Below are 21,320 nucleotides of genomic sequence, written 5' to 3' on the forward strand. Positions count from 1 at the left end.
GCACAAATGAACACAGTAATTTTATGAGGTGAACGGAGAATGTTACAAATCCACCAGTATAACTTTATTAAGTGAACATAAACTTAAATTTAATCCACAGCTCAGACTAAACCTAAATTTTACATACACCTCAACCTTAACCTAAATCTAACCTACACCTCAGTGTAAACCTGAAAAAACAACTTATCAACCTAAATTTAACCTACACCTCAGCTGATCCTCAACTAAACCTAAACTGAACTCAACACAAACATAAACTTAACTGCCGCCTTAATCTAAATTTAAATTTAACCTACAGCACAACCTTAACTTAACCTAGCCTTCAACTCAAATCTAAACTTAACCTATACCTCAAAGTAGACATGAACCTAGGGTGCTTTCACACCTGAAAGTCCGGACCGTGGTCCGAACCAAGGTTCATGTGTTTGCTACATTGTATATATTTGGTACTCTTATTTTTGTTTTCACACTGGAGTTTAGGAAGCGCACCAAAGACCTTTGTGTGATACTCCTACATCCTTTCATCATCACTTATGTATCGATGTGTTTACTTAACTTGATGCTGATTGGTTTTAGAAGGACATGTGTCTGACGTTGGCGTGTTGAAATTTCAGCGGGTGGTTTATTCGGTGAAAAGCCTTTCCAGGATCAGGATAAAATGAATGAACAGATTAATTTTTTATACCAGCAGCAGCAACTTCAGGCACAGTACTCTAGGTTAGTTCAAATTCACCAAACGAACGTGCTTGTCCTGAAGCAACTGTATCCACAGCTCATTTTTCCTGCTTTTCCGGTTATTTTGAAAGGGTACTGACTGCAGCCTGCAGGAAGGCGGAGTTGGACGTCCAGTGCGTCCAGCACCGCACACTTTGTCAGCATCATGTTTTAGCTCCGCCTCTGAACGGAAGTAAACAATGTACAGGGCACTTAGCGGACTTTAAATATAATGTGCCGCGTCGTCCGGCTTAAATACTGTGTATACACTACATGCTTGTGAGACTGACAAGGCGTGGCGTGGACAAAGTGGATGGGACCGGACGCGCTGGACGTCCAACACCGCCTTCCCACAGGCTGCAGTCAGTAGTAGTTGGTTATTTTTCTTCTTGTGCTGCCGTTGTTGAGGAACGCCTGCTCAGCTTCCTGTAATCGGTCTGAAAGTTCGAACCATTGAGAAAAGTGCTTTCACACTGCAGGCGAACCGGACCATGGTTCAGAAGATCCGGACCGAGACCACCTCTCTTGGTCGGGCCAAAATCTGGTCCTTTGGTCCGGACAGTGGTTCGCGCCCCTTTTACACCTTTTCGGAAAAGTCCGAAAGTCCAGACCAAACAAGGCACGTGTGAAAGCACCCTAAATCTAATAGTCCTTAACCTAAACTTACATCTCTACCTAAACCTAACTTACACCTAAACCTAAATTTAACCCACACCCCAACTTAAATTTAAATTTTGTGCCAGCCTGTTGCTGGCATTAGGCACACAGTGACAATAGATTCATGTTTATCTGTTCATAAGAGTCGTATTCTAGCTGTACATGTGAACATTGTGCACAGAAGGGCTTTGTGAGTAATAATGTAGCTAAAAGTGTTCATCAAAGGGATGCTTATTTTTAGGGTGGCCATCTTTTTTAGTGTAGGAAGTGATGAAACTGTGGTCTGTGCAAAAATTCTAAATGTGTATCCATCCATTTTATTTATTTATGTTTTTTAATTGAACAACTGACATCTGTTGGTTATCTTCATGGTCTTTGTTTTCTAATCTCTGTTTTCTCCTGTAAAGGAACCTAACTCCAATAAACTGCAGGATGAAATGGAAGTGAGAGCGAGAATCTGACCGCAGCCTCGTGTTCCTTTTCTTTCCACATATCGGTGCGTCACAGGCTGGGTTGTGTGATCTCTTTTTAATGAGTTTTGGGTTATGACTGATAGGCTTGTGCTGCTGGTCTTTGGCTTCACCGTTAGGATGCATCTGGAGAGCTGTGAGAAGCTTGCTGATCCTCCTGCAGGGTAATATCTTAATCTGTCTTGGCATCTGTGGTCAGACAAGTGTCATGTTTTTATTCCGGGGAATTCGAGTTATTTTGCTGTTGAACTTGAGCAGGAGGAGCGTTAGAAATTTTCTTTTCTTTTCTCACCTCACAAGTGTTGATGAAGTGCCTGAGTTCAGTGACTCACTTTAAAGGATCAGGCTGCTGATTATTAAATAGTGCTAAATATTTTCAACAAGCACAAGTGGTTCAGCTGTGTTATCTAAACGTGCATTCGCTTAAGAATACTGTAATGTTCTTGTGACGTCAATCTCTCAGGAGAACTGAACTGCGGAGGAACAGTGTGCTTTAGTTAGATCATCACTCAGATTGTAGCCAGAGAAATAGTGATGAACAGATTTATATTCCTGTATTAATAATGGTTTATTTAATACACTGCATGCCGCATATCATAGTAAAGAAACTAGTATTGTGTCCCATGAGTTTTGTCATGTCTAAGGAAAGCTGTTATTTCTGCAAGCGTGGTTATCTGCTCACAAAGACAATTCTAGCCAGATGCCACTGGTCACAATCATTTTTTATGGCAAATTCCTGGTGCGACATGTTACATTGTGGATTAGAAATATTAAATAACTGAATAACTTCCAAGTAAACTGAATAAATATCCTTTTAAATATCCTATTGCCTTGCCATGAGCACACTGGCCATTGCTTAACCTCACTCACAAGGTAGCACCTTACAACATATACAACATTCCCGAGCTTTCCCCTGAAGTAATACTAGGGTTCGTGATCAGTTTCTATTCTGCTACCTCATGACTTGGCATTTCAGTGTATAAAAGTAATATTCCAGTACATATAATAGTATATCTTCGCTGTTCAATGAAAAACAAGTTTCTCCATTTTTGTTGATTTTTTTGTTTACTACATAATTTATTCACGCAAACTGTCCCTGACACTTTATCCATTTTTTTGATGCATAGACCAATATTTTTGGAATTATCCAAAATGACCTGAAATAAACTGTTTACATTTACTTACATTCAAATCTAAGAATGTTTCATCTATCTCCTGTAAAGTTGCTGTTTTGCTTTGATACATGCTTTTCATTGGACAGTGCATATAACATAAAATGAATCTGCCATTGTTCTCAACATTTGGAGGAATGAGCCAATGTAAAAATTCTAAATTAACTTACCGTATTTTTCGCACTATAACATGCACTTAAAATCCTTTAACTTTCTCAAAACTCTTCAGTGTGCCTTTTAATCCAGTGCACCTTATATATGAATTTTATCAGTCAGATTGTAAAGAGCGGTAAAGCCACTCTGCTAAAGTCCAGCGTTATACAGGAGTTTCAGTTTAGTTCTCCAGCAGTATTAGCATTAGCTGCTAACTGTGCTAAGCACTAGCTCTTTGGTTTTTCAGAGTTGAGTATTATCAGCCTGTAGCCTGCTGCTAAGCCGGGCTAGCACTGCTGGAGCAGCATTAGCATTACCCGCTAACCTCACTGACCGCTAGCTCTTTGGCTGTCCAGAGGTGAGTATTATCGGCCTGTAGCCTGCTGCTAACCCCGGCTAGGACCCAGTGGTGAGAACTGCTGAATTTAGAAGAAAAACACAGCGACACCCCTGTTCCTACTACTAGTTATTAGTTACTAGTGTTGCACAAAATGCATCTAAGAATTTGGAGTGCCTTATGTATGAAAATAGACCAGAAAATAGACGTTTATTGATAGTGTGCCTTATAGTCCTTTAACAGTGCAGTTGTTGACTAGGCTAGGTTGAGTAGCTAAGCTTGCATGGGAAATCTAGGCTGCGTTTGTAAATGCAGAACCACTCTCTTTGCACCTTCCCCAGTAAAATAAAGATTCCAGCCAGAAGAATTTGTTAAAAAAATAGTCTACACTCTAAAGCCTAGAAATGTAAACTGTTTTGCTCATTACAGTGGCTTAAATCTATGCTTGGTTTAGGCAAATAGTAGCGTGTAATGTTGACCAATTCATTTCAAGTGTCATGTAGGGTTTGGTTTAGTTGTGGCTTAGGATGTGATGTAATGAGGGCTTGCTTAGGCTTTTCAGACGCTGCACAAGCCATAAACTCTGAAAGTGGGATTAAACAATGGCTGTAAAGCAAGACCCTCTGGCTGTGTATCATTCTGATGTGTAAAACACATCCCTGAAACAATTTAAATGGGTTAACGGGTTCCTCCTAAGCTAGTCATTTTTTTCTGCGGCAGTTTCCGTGTTTCTCTTCACTCTCAAGCGAATATACTGTTGAACACAACCACGAACAAATATCCAACCTTTTTCTGTATTTATTTGGATGTTTAACCTCCCAACTTTCCCCATCAGTTTACATAGCTAATCTCGCATAAGTCACAGTGTTGGTCTGTATGCATCACCTGTCATTTGTGGCTTTTAGCAGCTTTCTAGACTAAACCACATTGGTCATAAAAAGGTAAATGCCACAAAAAGTGCCCTGTGATGTTCAGCACGTTCTACAATTAATAACCCTGCTAATGCCATTGGAGCATTTTAAGCTAATTTTAGGTTTAGAAAGGTTGGTATTTGTGGGTTCTTTGGTAGGTTATTGATTTTATGTTACACGACATGGGAAAGTGAGGCTGACTTTGGACACTGGCGATAAATATGCAACATTTTGGCTGAGACAATTTGTAATAGCAGTGTTATTGCAAGTTCTCTGAAATATGAAGGTGCCAGAAAGACTGCTTTGGAGGAATGCCATAGACCGAAGTGGGCAGTGAGGACCAGGTACCAATACAGTTTACAGATTCTCTTACTTTAAAAGACCTAATAAACCTGGCAATTAACAGGTGAGTTGCATCAGGTGAGCTTGAGCAGGTAAAACAATAAACAGTGCAAGGGTCCAAGTAAGTTTCCTAGGACCATTATTTTGAAGAGTGTACCCAGTAAATATTTTAGAAAATTCAGATTGGATTTAACTACATTAAATTAGTCACTTATGAAGTATCACTGGTTAAATTAGTTTAATTAGTCACTGGTTAAAAAGTCTGCTACTCTAAATACATGACTATTAGCTAAGTAAAATTAATAAAAGATTGAAGGAGTGCTCTCCGAAAGGCATAAAGTTACATCAGATATTTGTTCAACATTTTAAGTGACATTGCTCTAGTGATTTGTAAAAATCTATAGTGAAATAAAAGTGTGTTCACCCAAATAAATTTGCGTTCTTAGTTGTTTCAACGAGATCTTGGGCCTGAATTAATTTGTTAGAGCTATAGCTTGTCCATAAAACACTGAAATCAGTTGTGCTCTATCCTTTTGTGCACTGATACCTGTATAAAAAGCACCTTCATAAAAAAAGTCATCAGAAGAAATCATTTCTTGTATCCTCACCACAAAATTCAGCATCATATATAAGCAAGCATTTCAAAGAAACATCTATACTTAGTAGGGGTGTCACGATTCTCTAAATCCTCGATTCGATTTCATTTTCGATTTGAGGGTCACGATTCGATTTGATTCTCGATTTTCTTGTTTTTTTTTCTTGTTATTATTTTATGCCTCATAAAATTTAAATAATATATTTATTATTATTATTATTATAAATATTATAAATATTATTATTATTATTTATTAAGATATATATGGTAATGCCATCTAGTGACTTTTTTTGGTAGCAACAGTGTGCACTATTAAAACAAGCAGTTTATCAGAGCTGTGTGTGGATGGCTGGTGAAACTGCTCACTTACATGAAGCTGCAGTTCTTCATCAAACCACTAGTCGGAGCTGCAGCAGCAGCACAAGCCCCGCTCTCTTCACTCAGCCACTACTTCAGTACAGCCCAGCCACGGGCTACAGAGCTCAGCCAGTCCGTTTTTACTGTTTCTGTAAACAAATAAAGGTTTTAACCCCACTAACCGGATAATACAGCTCACTACAGTTCATCTTTCAGCCCAAGCAGCTAACAGCAGCAGGTTAGAACAGCCGACACGGAGTCACTGCTGGGATTACATTATAAACAGGTCAGTTAGCGCGCTGCTAACCTCAGGATGTTTATAACTACGGAGTTTAGTGGACACACCACGGCCACCAGGTAAGTCTTTTAAAGGCTACTGAAGACTATTAAAGGCTATTAGAGGTTATTGAAAGCATTATTGGGGGGCAGAAATCAGTACAGGCTGGTTAGATAAGTGATGTGGTGAAACTGTGACTAGCGCTGTCACAGTGATGTTTATTAACGTCATTAAAACAGATTTTGTCAGGTATTGTCTTATAAATATTTACACAACTTATATCTCTCCTGAAAAGCTTTTATTTTAGTCAGAAACACGCTTGTGTTTACTTTATCTGAGAGAAAGATGTTTTTTTAATTCAATGGAAAGCAACAGGTGTAGTCAATTATAAGTTTAAGATTTTTAATCCACCTCACTGTGATCTATAGTCAGTGTTCTCAAGTCACACTGACACACGCATTTCAGCGAGTTCACACGCTCTCACCTGCGCGCACCCACCCCTCCGTTAGATACAGATACAAAACAGTGATCACACTCCCGCCGACACTCAAAACTTGAGAGCCCTGTCTATATTTCTATAAATCCGTTTTCAGTTTCTCCTCCGTGGTTGAAAGGCAGCTGTCTCTCACACAGCAGAACTGAGGGCGGGGCTGCGCTCATGCAGCGGCTCTCTATTTAAATGAATAGGATGCGCTGTGTTGCGTAGCGCTGTGATCTGCGCTGTGATTTGCGTAGCGCGCGCGGGAGGGATCGTCGATCCTCTTTTTGACTTCGATACTCGAGACCATGACCTCATTTCGATTCGATTTCGATAAAATATCGAGATCGTGACACCCCTAATACTTAGTGTAGGCCTAATGTCAGCTCGATTAAAAAACACCACTCCGACTATAAAGCGTGGGGATGGGTGAATCATGTGTTTGTGTTGAAACCAGTGTCAGCCAGCTTTTGCACAGATAAATAGGCCAAAAATCACCAAAAAAAAAAAAAAAAAACTGTGCCCAGGCCTTTTCTTTATTTATTTATTTTTAACTGTAAAAGATGGAAGTAAACTGCAATATAGTTTGAGATAACAAATATATATCTTAAACTTTTAGAAACTTTTAAGACTTTTCGTAATCAGTACATTTTTACTTGCTACCTTATTTATAATAACTGCTATATAAAGGGAACCCGCTGCCCAAACATTTGTATACCTCTGTATTTTGATTGCGGTGGAATTTAAATTAAATCCCAATCAATTGAGCGTATATCAAAGTCAGGCAGTGACAGACTGTGCTGGTAAGATTAGACAGTACTGGATTAGACAGTGCATGTGCCATTCATTGTGCAGTGGAATGGAAAAGAGTGCAGGAATGCTGCCGGTTCCTTTTTTTCTCCTCCAGGTTGTTCTTCAGATCTTAACATTCTATTTACTAGGCATGAAAAAGCTCCTGACCTTTGAATCTGGAGCCTGCAGTCTTTTACAACGTTGTCTTGTCTGTCACTTGACAGTTGACTGCTGTAGTTCTCTCAGCTTAGCCCCAGCTTAGCAAACACTTCTGTTATATTTTCCATTAGAAAAACCTGGGGTCACCGGTATGTCTGCCTGTGCTAGCCAAAACCAGATGGGGTTTTCCTATAAACAAGTGTACAGAGAATATTTATACAGTCTATGGCACCTGACGCCATAACACTCATGACATTCTGTTTAGTAGCCAATGTTGCCATAAGTCACTTTAGAGAATTAAGTAAATATTTTCAATATAGCCATGCTATTGTTTATTATAGAATGGCAAAAGCTCTAAATCTTGCCAAATCCTCGGTTAAAAAAAAAATTCATTTAATAACAGCTTGTCCTGTGAGGTGTGCTGTTTTTCACGCCGGCACCTTTTTGTTATTCGCGGCTCTATTTACTGTGGAGTAGATGCTAAAACGCTTCTTCTGCGAGGCGTTTGAAACACATCACACACCGACCATTAGAGCCAGGCTTTCAGATTTCACCTCAGCTGCTCATAAAACCTCTGATTAGTGCATTTGCACCTCGTTTGTTAGAAATGTCACCCCACAAAATTTCACGTTTACATTCCAGTTGATTACTAGTCGCCATCCAGCTCAGCTCATCAAGTCTAGGCGCTTAATTGTTGTCTGGATACATTCAGCACTCCAGCTATTTATATCTAGATACACAATAGATATTGACCCATGATTTATTACTACATAAGTAAAAGTAAATAACTTTACATTAATCTTCTTTTTTTTTTTTAACTCCGGATGCTATTATGGTGCATCTGCCTGGCCATCACAAAAAAAAACACCTTTAGCTTTGATTGCTGCACGCTTTCACTGTGGCATTGTTTCAATAAGCTTCTACAATGTCACAAGATTTATTTCAATCCAGTGTTGCATACATTTTTATCAAGATCTTGCAGCATTGATGATGGCATAGTCTGACCACTGCACAAAACCTTCTCCAGCACATCCCAAAGATTGGTGTCCAATCCAGGTGGGAAAATGATGATCTCATGCTCCCTGAATCACTCTTTCACAATTCCATCCCAGTGAATCCTGACATTGTCATCTTGGAATTTGCCCGTATCATCAGGGAAGAAAAAATCTATTGATGAAATAACCTGGTCTATATTCAGTATATTCAGGTAGTCAGCTGACTTCATTCATTCAGCACATACTGTTGCTGAACCTAGACCTGACCACCTGCAGCATCAACCCCACATCATTTACTTACTTAAATCCAGATGGTGACTTTTTTAATATTATTATCAGAATATTGTATTTTTGCCCTTAAAAGATTTATTTCTTCCCACTACACAGAAATCAGAATTTCTCTGCTTAATCACTGGCCTTTGATGTTACAAACATGTTGAATTGTTCATGATCAACCTTAATCTGTTTCAAATATACTTTTTGGATGTCAGTGATATCAAATATTAATTTCTTAAAGAGGCACAGGTATCCCAGTAAAACAGAGTGGATAGGAACATGTTTAAATAGTTTGGTATTTTGTAAAAAAAAAAAAAAATAGCAAAAGGAATAATTAAAACTTCTACATTACTAAATAACATATTTAAAACGTTTGAAAACAAAAACATGTTTGCTTTTCAATCTTTAAAAATATTTATTCAGCTTGTCCAGGCAGCAGTGGACATGACAGAAACCCACCTATCAAAGAAAACAAATAAAATTGTATAAAATGTACTAAAAGTAAAAGTACTTTGCATTGTACTCCATTCCTCTATGTGTAATATTGCATTCATTTAGAGGAAATGTTAAAAATCTTAAAAATGTATTATTATACAGTGTTTGTATGAAATTGAAACAACTATAGTGCTGGCACAATTAATTAATTAATTAGATACTGCCCCAGTTAAAAATGCTGTATAATAATTCTCACAGCCCCAGGATCATTATATAATAAAGCGGGGAAAAGTATCCTAGTGTTAGGCTAATTCCTCCTCAGACTCATCTTGAGGCAAGTCCTGGAATAACCCCAACATAAATAAGGAAAGCAATGAAAACCTCCCATAAATTTGGCCATGGTTCAACTCAACTGGTGGTCAGCGAAGGGGGGGTTGGCGGGGGGGTGGAAGTGAGCAAAAGTGAGAGAAGAGGAAGATGATTAAAAATGACAATAGGAAAGAAAACACACGGCATAAAGCTGTTGGAAATTAATTTCTCAATGAAAGCTGCCTCCTGCTGATGACGGCTGGTCGGGGTGGCTTTGATGTGAACCTAACGACTTATTTTACAACTCCGTCCCGGAGGAGACCACCCTGCAAACTCCAGTTCTGATTAAATCAGCTGCCCTTTACAATGCTGACTCTGAGAATACAAATGAACCAACCCACCATTAAACATCAGCCCGGGCTGCCCAGCCGCCTGCCGAATTTACTACGATGACATTATGGATATGATAATCAGGGTCTGTAACAGACAGTAACAAAATTCCATTATACATCTTAACTCTCATCTGAACAGGTAACATCAAATTCTGAACATCAGAGATGCTATCGTCCTCTTTAAAGCTGCGTCTCTCGCTGTTTTACAGCAGTTCTCTGGGTGGCATCGGCGCTGTTCTGTGACATGGCACACATCTGGCATGCTTATCCGGCGACGCTGCTGTGCTCCTAACTGTCACCAGTATATAAATGGCCAGGATTCCATCTGAGAAAGGGTTTTTAAGTCTTGCCCATCAGTTAAGAGCTCATTAAAAGCCTTCTCCTGGAACAGAAGGAGGAGGTACGTAATCCTCTGGAACCGTTTTTTTTCCCTGAATTCTCTCTTATCTAGGTGTTGTAGTTTTTCCTTTGTTACTTGGTGGTGATCTCTGGGTATTCCGTAACTTAAAGCCAGTCAGCAGATTGAAAGAAATTCCATAGAATTTTTTAAGCATCTGTATAATCAAACAGCTTCAGATAAAAAAATACAAAAAATATATATGTTTGTTTGCTGTGACAACGCTCATTAAAAAAAAAACGTTCATCATTTCTTTACAGTGAAAATATAAACAGTATGAAAGTTGTGATGTCATAGATTGTGATGTCTAATATTAATTTCTTAAAGTGGTGGAATTATCCCCAGATAACAGGGTGCACATGGACATGTTTATTTTGTGAATTACTAAACATTTTTAATAATTTTAATTTCTAATAATATAGGCCCCTATGATTTCTGTGATGCAGGCAATATGGACAGAATCATTGAATTCAGTCATAAAAACAGGTTTAAGATACAAAGACAGAAATAAGCAAATTTAGTAAAAAAAATGGTGGTGTCAATCGCTTAAAAAATATGGTATTCTTCTTAAGACACCAGTTTTTAAAGTGGATATTTAAATGTAAATAAAATAAATATTGTAAGAAATGTAAAATGCAAATACATTTGTTTTATTAAAATACTAGTATATACTTGTGTGGCAAATTGGATAGAGGAAACCTTTTTTTGTACTTTATTGTGAACATCAACAACAGGACATACCGGCCGAAAGAGTCTTAGGTGTGGAGTCCGGATGCACACACAGCCCTGTCACATGGTCCTGTGCATAACCATGTGAACAGGACGCATAAATGCGCGAGGATACGTGGTCACTTTAACGCTTTAATGCTGACAGCCCTATAAAAAAATATATATATATATCTACAGTTTGTTTGCAATTAATACAAAGTTTGCTAAACAAAAAAAAAACGTGTAAAGATAATAAAACACCAACCTGAATACCTTAAATCAGTTTTCTGCATAGTAGATTCCACCAGTAAGGACATAATTTCCTCTAGAATGGCACATTTCCCTTTAAACCAGACTGACAGACTTTGTTTAGATTTTAGAGATTCAACAAAAAATTATTAAATCATCCTTTAAATGAGAATAATAGTAGACTCTGTAATGTCTACATTTTAACTATAATAAAAGCACTGATTAGTCAAGTGTCAAGAAGTATATTCACTTTGCACTGATTTGACAAATTCTGGCCTTGAAAGTAAAGAGCATTATAAGCCTGAGAGCAAAATAAATAAAATTTATACTTATGGACCAGATTGTAAAACATACTAGAAAGTCGTATTGGCTTTTATTTCATTATCAGATTAGATTTGAAATAATGTGTTGGACAGTGTCCATCGTTCAGAAAGCTCTGGTACGTTAGCAAGGCTTTTTGGCCTCCCAGATGTGCAAGAAATTGGCAGCAGGGCTTCGATAACACAAGTATTTTTACAAGCCGCAACATTTTGGGGGGAATTAATGTCCTTCAAGTCATCTAAGTGGCTTTGAAAACATAGCTTATTAAAGAAAACACAGATGTGTGTTTGCAGTGCCCTATGCGGTTTGTTGCTGTAGATGATGTACTATACATACAGAGGCCTTGGCTTGTGGAGGAGCAGGAGAAGGCCTCGTTTTTCACTGGGACACGTTGAGGGGGCTCTCAAAGCTACTGAATCGCGAGCGTGTGTGTGTGTGTGTGTTTGTGTGTGTAGCACTATCCTGAAATAGAGGCCCTAGCGAGGCCTGCACTCTGTAAATTCTGTAAATTAATAAGTTGGCTGGCGCGCTGGCTGGGAGATACATTTGTGGACTTTAAGTGAGCTTACGCTTTGTAAATAAACAGGCTCACTCTGGTTGCTGCTGAATGTCTTCCGGCTTAAATGGGTTTTAAGCAGAATCAACAGAGAGACGCCGCTTCATGTTCTCTGCAATATGGCGCAAAATCAAGGCTGTTATAAAGCTGCTGCAACAACAGGGACGAGGTTTAGCCGCTAAATGACGTAGCGAGTGGTTCAACATTTGAATGTTTGGTGAGTCAAAGCGCATTATTATGCCGGGTTGTCACTGAGCAAATGTAAAATGACGCACTGCTGCCGTTGTTCTGCATTAAATATGGCTGTCGTGTCCTGACGAGTGTGTCTTGGCAGGGTGACAGACTGTGGGTGATCTGAAAGGAAGGGGAGCGTGGCCAGGGCCATGAACGCAGTGAAGAGCGCTGAGCAGAGGCCTGAACTCATCCATGGCTGCAGGAACACAGGGAACCCCAACGGCCAGGCCGGCTCCAGGCCCACGCCGAACACACACCGAAAGAACGGTGAGTGGAGATGCTGGAAATGATGCATGGTAACGGTCTGAAGTGGTAAAAAATGGCTAAATCCTTAAGTTAACACCAAAATACCATACCATAATAAAATGCCTTGATTTTGACCATTTTGACGCTATAAACATTTAATCACAAGACTAAAGTATGGCCCACACAATGTCTATACACACAGATTATTGCAAAAAATGTAGGTATTAGAGGCAATGATTTTGTAAAGACTTGTGATAATTCAAAATAATCAGTGTATGCTTAAACCCTCTTTATTTTTACTTCTGTATAAAATCTATTTGCTTAGAGTATCTACAGCTCTGGAAAAAAATAAGAGACCACTTCAGTTTCTGAATCAGTTTCTCTGATTTTGCTATTTATAGTTATTTGTTTGAGTAAAATGAACATTTTTTTATATTCTATAAACTACAGACAACATTTCTACTAAATTCTAAATAAAATATAAAAAAAATTAGAGCATTGATTTAAATAAGAAAATAAGAAATGGCTGAAATAACAAAAAGATGCAGAGCTTTCAGCCCTTAAATAATGCAAAGAAAACAAGTTCATATTCATAAATCAAATCCATATTTGTTGGAATAACCCTGGTTTTTAATCACAGTTTTTCATGCATCTTGGCATGTGCTCCTCCACCAATCTTACACACTGCTTTTGTATAATTTATGCCACCTCTGGTGCAAAAAGTCAAGCAGTTCAGCTTAGGTAAAATCAGCTCAGGTTATACAGTGTGTACAGTTCTCACAGTACAGTTCTTTAAATGTTCCCCTTAGTCCACCCATGCAGTCTGTTCCTGCTTCATGCTGAATGTAAATGGTTGTACTGTTTATAATTGAGAATAGGCCCATGTGCAAAAACCTGCCATTGATCTGCACTGACGCGTTACTGTATGCGTGATCGGACATGGCTGGAAGCACTGGTCTGTAATCAGTGCGTGACCAGTGGTTTAATCATTATTCTGTAGCATCTAAAAGCATGAAGATTCCTCTTTAAGAAAAACTCTTATTTTGGCCAACATACATACCAGGTAAATAGGTAAGTATGCAAGGTGCCGTTTTGCCAAGTATCTCCCCGGGCCAGATAAAACAAGATTGTTTGAACATTTTATTAGAAGCAGCTGATGACTAATCCATGCTGAAATATCAGTGCGCTCCGCTTTTCCACTTCACAGTCTAATCAAACCGGCTCAAATGCCACTCGAATCACAAGGTTTTTGAGGATGAAAGTATTTGTGGAATCCTGCGATAGAAACTGTATTTTTAGCATGATGGATCCCTGGACTCCCAGCCTGAACGGTGAGAGAAATACAGCGTTTCCCACTTCACTCTAAGAGCCGCCTCAGTTTTCCATGATGTCATGTGTGTTGCTTTGGTGAAAGAAACCGAGGAGACGAATGAGCGTGAGCTTCAGTATCCTTTAGCCATTCAGCTTTTTTTCTGTTCCCCCTCTCGTTATTATTATTTTTTCCCCTCCAAATGATTCTAATGCCTTAAGAACTTGAGCGTGTAGTCCTGTTCCGCTGCCAAACCTCTAAAACCCCAATCTAAATTGAAGATAAGGCCCATGCAGTCCCGGTCTCTCTGCTTATTTACATAAAGCGTCTGGTAATTGAAGGAGCTCCTTTTTGTCTCTGTGTGTTGTGGAGTGAAGTGGCCAGGCCAGACCCCCTCTTTACTGGCCTTAAAAACATGAGCTGGGTTTGGAGTGGCTATATGCAGCAGAGGAGAATAACACTATGTAACTATAAATATTAGAGCTGAACTCTGTGAAGAACAACAGCCTCGGCCATTATGTTGTCAAAAAGTATTTTTGTAATGACCCTAGAAACGCCAATAAATGAAGGCAAAATAAGAACACGCACTTACAGTCTAGAGTGTTTATCAGCATCTTATAACTCATCTAGTCTCAAACATCACTGACCCTATTCTAGATTTTTCTTGTATTTAATTTTTTGTTTAAAGAAACAGTTTACAGAAATCAGTGCTAAATTAGAAGGAATGTGTGAAATAGCTACAGCAGTCAATTTCAAAACACTGGAAAGATAACCGATGAGACATACTCTGTGAGCTGATCAGTGAATGTATACGTTTGCAATGTTTTTATTGTTTGAAAATTATAAATGACTCTGTTAGTTTGGCTGCATTACACTGTGTGTGCTGTTGTGTTCTATACATGGTAACCCAGGGGGTGGAAGTTGGGCTGGGGGGATGGCAGTGGGCATGTTCTGAGGCTGAAATAACAAAAAAAAAGATGCAGGGCTTTCAGACCTCAAATAATGCAGAGAAAACAAGTTCATATTCATAAAGTTTTTAAGAGTTCAGAAGTCAATATTTGGTGGAATAACCCTGTTTTTAATCACAGTTTTCATGCATCTTGGCATGTTCTCCTCCACCAATCTTGCACACTGCTTTTGGATAACTTTATGCCACTCCTGGTGCAAAAATTCAAGCAGTTCAGTTTGGTTTGATGGCTTGTGATCATCCATCTTCCTCTTGATTATATTCCAGAGGTTTTTAATTTGGTAACATCGAAGAAACTCATTTTTTAGGTGATCGCTTATTTTTTTTTCTCAGAGCTGTATATTGTGAACACCTTTATTTTTAAGCTTATTTCATTAATGAAACTACACTGCTGTTCAGAAGCCTGAAACTGCACACTGCAGCTGAAAGTGATAAATGATGGATGGTGATCTTTGCTTATTTCTTCTTAATCTCATACAGCTCTATTACTTAGACTTGCTGGACCAGTGTTATGCATTAACGTGAGTGTATCAGACGTCTGCTCTTGGCCTTGAGCCAGAGACCCCTGAATGTCCTTACTCTCCCATCATGTGAACTAATCTCTTTGAGCTGGAGAGAGTGCCTCTTGTGTGTGATTTGAACAGATCATGCATATGGAGTTATCCACAACACTCTCTAGCCCTCAAGACAATCAACTCATGATGCATTTTTTCTCAAGATAATCTGCTTTATCTACGTAATATGTTGCCAACAGGTTTCACAGCTTCCCTGATCATCTGAATTAATAGACATAAGCTAAAGTCTGTAAATAAGCATTTAAAACGGTTTATAACATGATGTAGTGTAAAAACTGCAACTACAGTCATTACAGATTAGACAGATATGACAGAGTCATAAATGTGTGTTTAAATAAATGTTTACTGTACTTACATAAGCAGCTGTCTAAGTTGTGAGGTGTTATCTTGTGAGAGAGAGTTTAAGTGAGCGAGGCCTGATGGCAAATACCAGAATATATCATAATTGGAGCACAAGTAAAACATTAAGATATAGATTTAATTTAATACCAGCAAATTCTGGAAAACCCACAAATGTTTTGTCATGCCCATTTTTTGTAACTAAACTAAATATCATTAAAAAAACCTGTGAATAAGTTAAAAAAAAGAGCAGCACAAAAGCTGTTCATATAAAAGAATGGCTAAAAAGCCTGTGTAAAAGAACTAAAATATTTAAGTCATGATCATGAAGAATGCTAAACTTTTGTTTCAGCCACTTTTTTCAGTTTTATGATTTTGAAATGTTAAAAAAAAATTAACCTAAAAAGGTACCCTTGCTTAAAATGTTTTTTAAAAAAAAGTAATATTTCATCTTTAAATATATGGCTAAGGAACACTAATATAAAGTATACATATAATGCAGAATGTACAGAGGGTACAGTTTTATTGTAAATTAGTGTACTAATAAATGAGGTGGCACTCTGAATGTGGCTTAAAACACCTTGGTGGCCTGATGTGTTGAAAGAGACCACATGATGGCATCGTTCACACAAAAGAAGGCTCAGGCACCTTTTCACTCACGCTTGTGTTTACATGATGACAGTAATCGTGCCACGCTGCTTTATTTTGTGGCGATGCGGTCATAAAGTACTGACAGACTGACGCACAGTTCAGCCTTACTTTATGATTATGTTTCCAGTACAGGACTAAGTGAGGATGTCTGTCTAAGTCTTGTGTTGCTTTAAGTCATGTTTGGTCGGCTCACACTAAACATGTGTTTCAGATCAGAACCAAGTGCCCCTGTCTTCTGATGTGCTACTGTTTACCAAACAGGATCTTTCTCCAACAGGCCTCATTTTTGTTAGCTCAGTTGACAGTGGAATAAAATGCTTGTCAGGAGACTGTAAACCAAACTAGGAAAGGACTGTTAGGAATGCTGCTTTCTTGAAACATTTTAATAGCACTATCTTCACACTGTCCATTTCCTGAGGGACAAGGTGAGTGATTTCATCTTAAAAAAAAATAGATTAATAAATAAAGCTCCTTTCACTGCTTCAGATAAGTGCTGTAAACCACATTTTGTGGTTTTGATCTGTTTAATTAATTGGTTATTGTACACTGGCATACTGTGACGTGTCGTAGAAGAGCAGTAAGTAAATGGATTGAAATCAGGTTCACAGCGAAAACAAGAGTGTTGAAAATTCAGAGTTAAACAGCTGAGAGTTGATTTTCTCTCTCAAAGTGTAATTTTAACTCTTTCAGATTTAAATGGTGTTCAGTGTTGGAGTTATTTGACAGAGTTGAATATTTCAGTGTTAATCCCACTTAACCCAATAAATACCGGCCAACTCCACAGAGATTTAATTAAACTCCGCCCAGTTAAACACGTTATTTGCATAATGGGTGTGTCCCCCAGATCCCAACTTTCCATCAGTGTAAAATCTTGCCCACCAGGGCTACCTTCCATTGGGTATTGTGTTATATTTAGTTTAATGGTTGTTTGTCTCGCCAATATATTGTAGGCTATAAGAGCAAGTTAACATACTTTGTACAGTAAATTGTGATAAAGTGTTGGTAATGCACTAAGAAATACAGTGGAAAATTACACGCTAACCTGTCCTGAATAGTAATTAAATAATAAAAAGTCATATTAATTGACTAATCTTCTTTTCATTTATATATTTTTTAACTCTTTTCAGTTAGTGTAATGATTTAGGAAGTTAAAGAAATGTTGAGTTAAAAAGGAAATCTGGCAAGGTGTTAAATTTTACTATTTTGAAAGTGTTGATTTAACTCCAAAGAGTGTGGACTTACATAAACCCTGAAAAATAGTTAAAATCAACTCTGTGGGAGTTAATTTAACACTTGCTTTTTGCTGTGTTACGTCTTGTATATGTCATGAGGTGCTATATTGTGAGTGAGGTTGATCACTGGCCAGAAATTGAAGTGACACAAATTATCAGGATTTGTAAAGGCCTGATGGGGTTTGCAAACAATATAACATTTCTCAATTCACAGTTTTACATGTGAATCTAGCATAAATCCCATCAATATTTACATCTAACTAACATGAATAACAAATCAATGCAGAATAAGTATTTCAGCTTCTATGGAGCATGACAAAAGTCATGGGACATGATTCTAGTTCCTGTATGGTGTTTGATTCGTTCCTAAAAAGCAAATAAGCACGTTCTGTTAATTTAATGAATGTCTTACAGTGTGTTCTTCTGTATGATTTTCCAACTAATATTTTGTGATGTTTGAGTGTGAAGAATCTTTTTTAGCTAAAACAGTTTCCACATAATGTAAATGTTCCTCCAGAAACCCTTCAGTTAGAGCAGAACAGGGGTGACTAGGCACGTCACAGTAACTCCTTTTTTTGGACAACATATTGTCCCAGAGATAATTGAAGTAAACTTTGTCATTTTGCCATTTTAAGACCATTTAATTCAATTTACCTAATGATTAGATAACAGCAGGACAATGGACAATGGACTTGATTAATAATAGTTTTGGAGAGATATGTGTTTATTTCACCTGCCACAGTCAACGCTGTATGTTTAGAGGTGCCGTTTTTTTGCTTTGGTTATTGCGTGACTCACAATAAGATATATTAGTGAAGTTCATACTTAAAGCACACGCAAGAAACACAATGGACGATATCACGGTCACCAAAAAAGAGTGTTGTACAGTAAATTGAATCTAATTACTGCCTCCATGAATGCTTGATCAGTTGAAAGGGGTGTTTTAGATTTGGGATGGAGGTGTAACCTGTAGGATGGTAGCTCTCCAGGAGTAGGTTTGGTGACCCCTTATGTAGAACCTTTTAAACATTGAAAAGTTTCTCCACAGTTCTCACAGTTCTTTGCAAACATGCTTCTTCTTCTGTATCTTTGTGGTTCATATTGTTGTTAATCAAACAATGTAATTTACCTTATTTTATCATCACAGTTTGACCAGCAGTTTTATTCTAATGTATTCTTAATTCAGTTTGTTAGAGCTATGAATTGTTCAGTAATTGGTAGGGAATGCCAGGTGATGCAGAATGACTCCTCAGACTCTGTCCCAACAACCAGCAGCAACCAGTCTAACTTAGACTCTGAGAATTAAAGATTGCTTCCCACTAAGGTAATTAGAAGATAGTAAAGGGTGAAGTGAGTTAACCAGAACTTTAAAGGTCAAGATAAGATCTGTAAGATCGTACGTTGGACCTCTGGTGTCCACATTCAGCATAGGTATTAAGAAAAATCAATGGTATATATAAAGGATATATACAATCTAAGTGCAGAAAGACTCCAGACTTTAGAAAACTGTCTCAATTAATCAATCAACTGTCTACCAGCAGTATATCAGGGTTTATGTCAAAGAAATCAGTGTTTTGCCGAATTGTGAAGTCGATAATGGAAAGAAATGTCCTGAATTGATACTGATATAAGGCATGCAGGATTCTTTTGAAGCACACCATCATTTCCAAAAGGAATAAAAATATTCAAGAATGAATTCTTCGGAACATACAATCAATAGCCCTGGCCCGGCATTAAAGATCCTGATTGTTTAGTTGCTTTAATAATGATGAGGGAGCTTCCGCACAACAGCAGTGCCTTTACCTTTTTTCCTTTGTTTCATAGCCATTTCATGCGAACCAAAATGTCACCTGATCCTATCTTGAAAGTAAAATGAGGGGAGGAAGGAGGCTCTGACAAAACAATTTTTGGCTCATAGGTTCAGAAAAACACCTGCTTGAAAAAAAAAAAAAAAAAAAGGCCTTTATTGTTACAGTCTGGGGAAGGCCGAACGCTGCTGTGTGATTCTTTCATGTGAATTCCATGCTGGTGTTGCGGTGACTCTGGGTGAGAGATTACACCCATCTGTTTGAAATTGCGCAGCGAGGCGGGTGAAAATGAAGCACTTGATCTCCTAGGTTATGAAAACTCAGAGGTTACGAGAACTGCGAGAAGATGCTGAATGGAGCGACTGTGACAAAAGAGGACCAGGAAGCAACGTGATGCTGGGAAGGCCGTGAGGCTTTTCAGATTTGTTTATCAGCCAGAGAGTGACATTGTTTAATTGTAGGTGAAAATCATAATATGGCTCGTTTGATCTACTCTGCAATAACATTCGCCAAAGTTTCGAGCTGATATCCGATATCTTGCTGAAGTCTCGCGTTGAATTCGCTTCTCGTCCAAGACTACTCTGTTTACTCCGAAAGGTCTCACATAATTTATCAGCTAAGAAAATACCAAAAAAACAAAAAAAAAAGCCAAAACGTTGGTGGTAGTGTGCCAAAGCACGCTGCTGATACGATCAGTGCAAAATAAAAACAAAGATCCCGGGCCCAGCATTTTCTCATTAAGGAACAGGTGGAATGCACAGCGATGTATTATGCCTGCTGTTGTTCCACAGCTCCAGTTCATCCATGAAATTACTCACATGTACATCCATCATTTGATTTGAGCTTTGAAGGGAGCTGGTAATGAGGATTAGTTGACGGATAATGCGCTTTTTGGCCATCGGCGTCTGGCTCTCGTGTCGGTAAATATAAATAGATATTTATGGGCCAGAAGATTGAGGTATGAAATGAGATGAAGAGGAAAAGAATAAACATCGAATTTTAAAAGCGAGTGAAAAATGTTTGAAGGCCGAGTTTCTGGTGCCTCCCGGGAACTCGGGTAATTGGTATCACATTGAGTCGTATTATAGTAAAACGTTATTGAAAACTATACCCGCTCTTGAGCTCAAAAGCATAAATAAGGCATCATTACTTTTGTTGCAGCCCTGTTTTGCACATATGGCATATGTTCACTTGACTGGACATTGATAGTTGATTTTGTTGTAAGCTTTGAAAAATCCGCTCCCACAGCCAAGAGCTGTTCACCTATCTGGAATGTACAGTTGAAATTGGTTTGGAGCTCACAGCAATAAAGGGCACATTAGAGAGCCATGGCAGACCTTCACTATACTTTTCTCCTCACTCATAAGTTAATTAATTATATCTGCGCTCGGGTTTACACGTAGGAAGATGAGGTCATACGGCTGAAATGAATCTGAGGCTCGTTTAAGTGCTTTATTATAACAAATGGCTCCTTAATGGCTTATCAGACTGAACATATTTTATAGAGACATTTAAACAGACTTTAAAACTGGTGACTATCCATAGTAAGTTGTAAACCCACCATTGAAGCACATGCACACAATTTCCATTGGCTTTTTTACACGGAATAATAGATATACTTTTGTACCAACCTGGAAAAAAAAAAACTCTTAATATGTTGCACCTAAATCTTTTTTTTTTTTTTTTTTTATGAAATTATATTTATGATTTAATTAAAATCTAACATTTTGATTTAAAATTAATAAATAAAAATAATACCTAAGGATAAAAAAATAACTTGTAGTACCCGTCAAAAGTTTCTCATACAATGTTTAATTATTTATTTAATTAATTTTCTATACTGAAAATTTCTAAAGACATGAACACAATTAAAAGACACATTAAGTGTGCAAATCTGTCATCAAATC

The 21,320-nt window shown here is 38.0% G+C and overlaps 1 protein-coding gene across 9 annotated transcripts in view; it reads left to right on the plus strand.

The window, feature by feature from the left end:
- myocd (myocardin) overlaps positions 1-21,320 on the plus strand; it is a 128,544-nt gene that overhangs the window by 53,875 nt on the left and 53,349 nt on the right. For all 9 annotated transcript variants that reach the window (XM_022668871.2, XM_022668870.2, XM_022668869.2 and 6 more), the window contains exon 2: positions 12,387-12,553. In XM_022668871.2, the coding sequence (XP_022524592.2) occupies positions 12,436-12,553 (118 nt within the window). In that variant the 5' untranslated portion in view covers positions 12,387-12,435. The remainder of the gene's footprint in view (positions 1-12,386; positions 12,554-21,320) is intronic.

The sequence above is a fragment of the Astyanax mexicanus genome, chromosome 15 (assembly GCF_023375975.1).
Source record: "Astyanax mexicanus isolate ESR-SI-001 chromosome 15, AstMex3_surface, whole genome shotgun sequence".
Classification (NCBI taxonomy): domain Eukaryota; kingdom Metazoa; phylum Chordata; class Actinopteri; order Characiformes; family Acestrorhamphidae; genus Astyanax; species Astyanax mexicanus.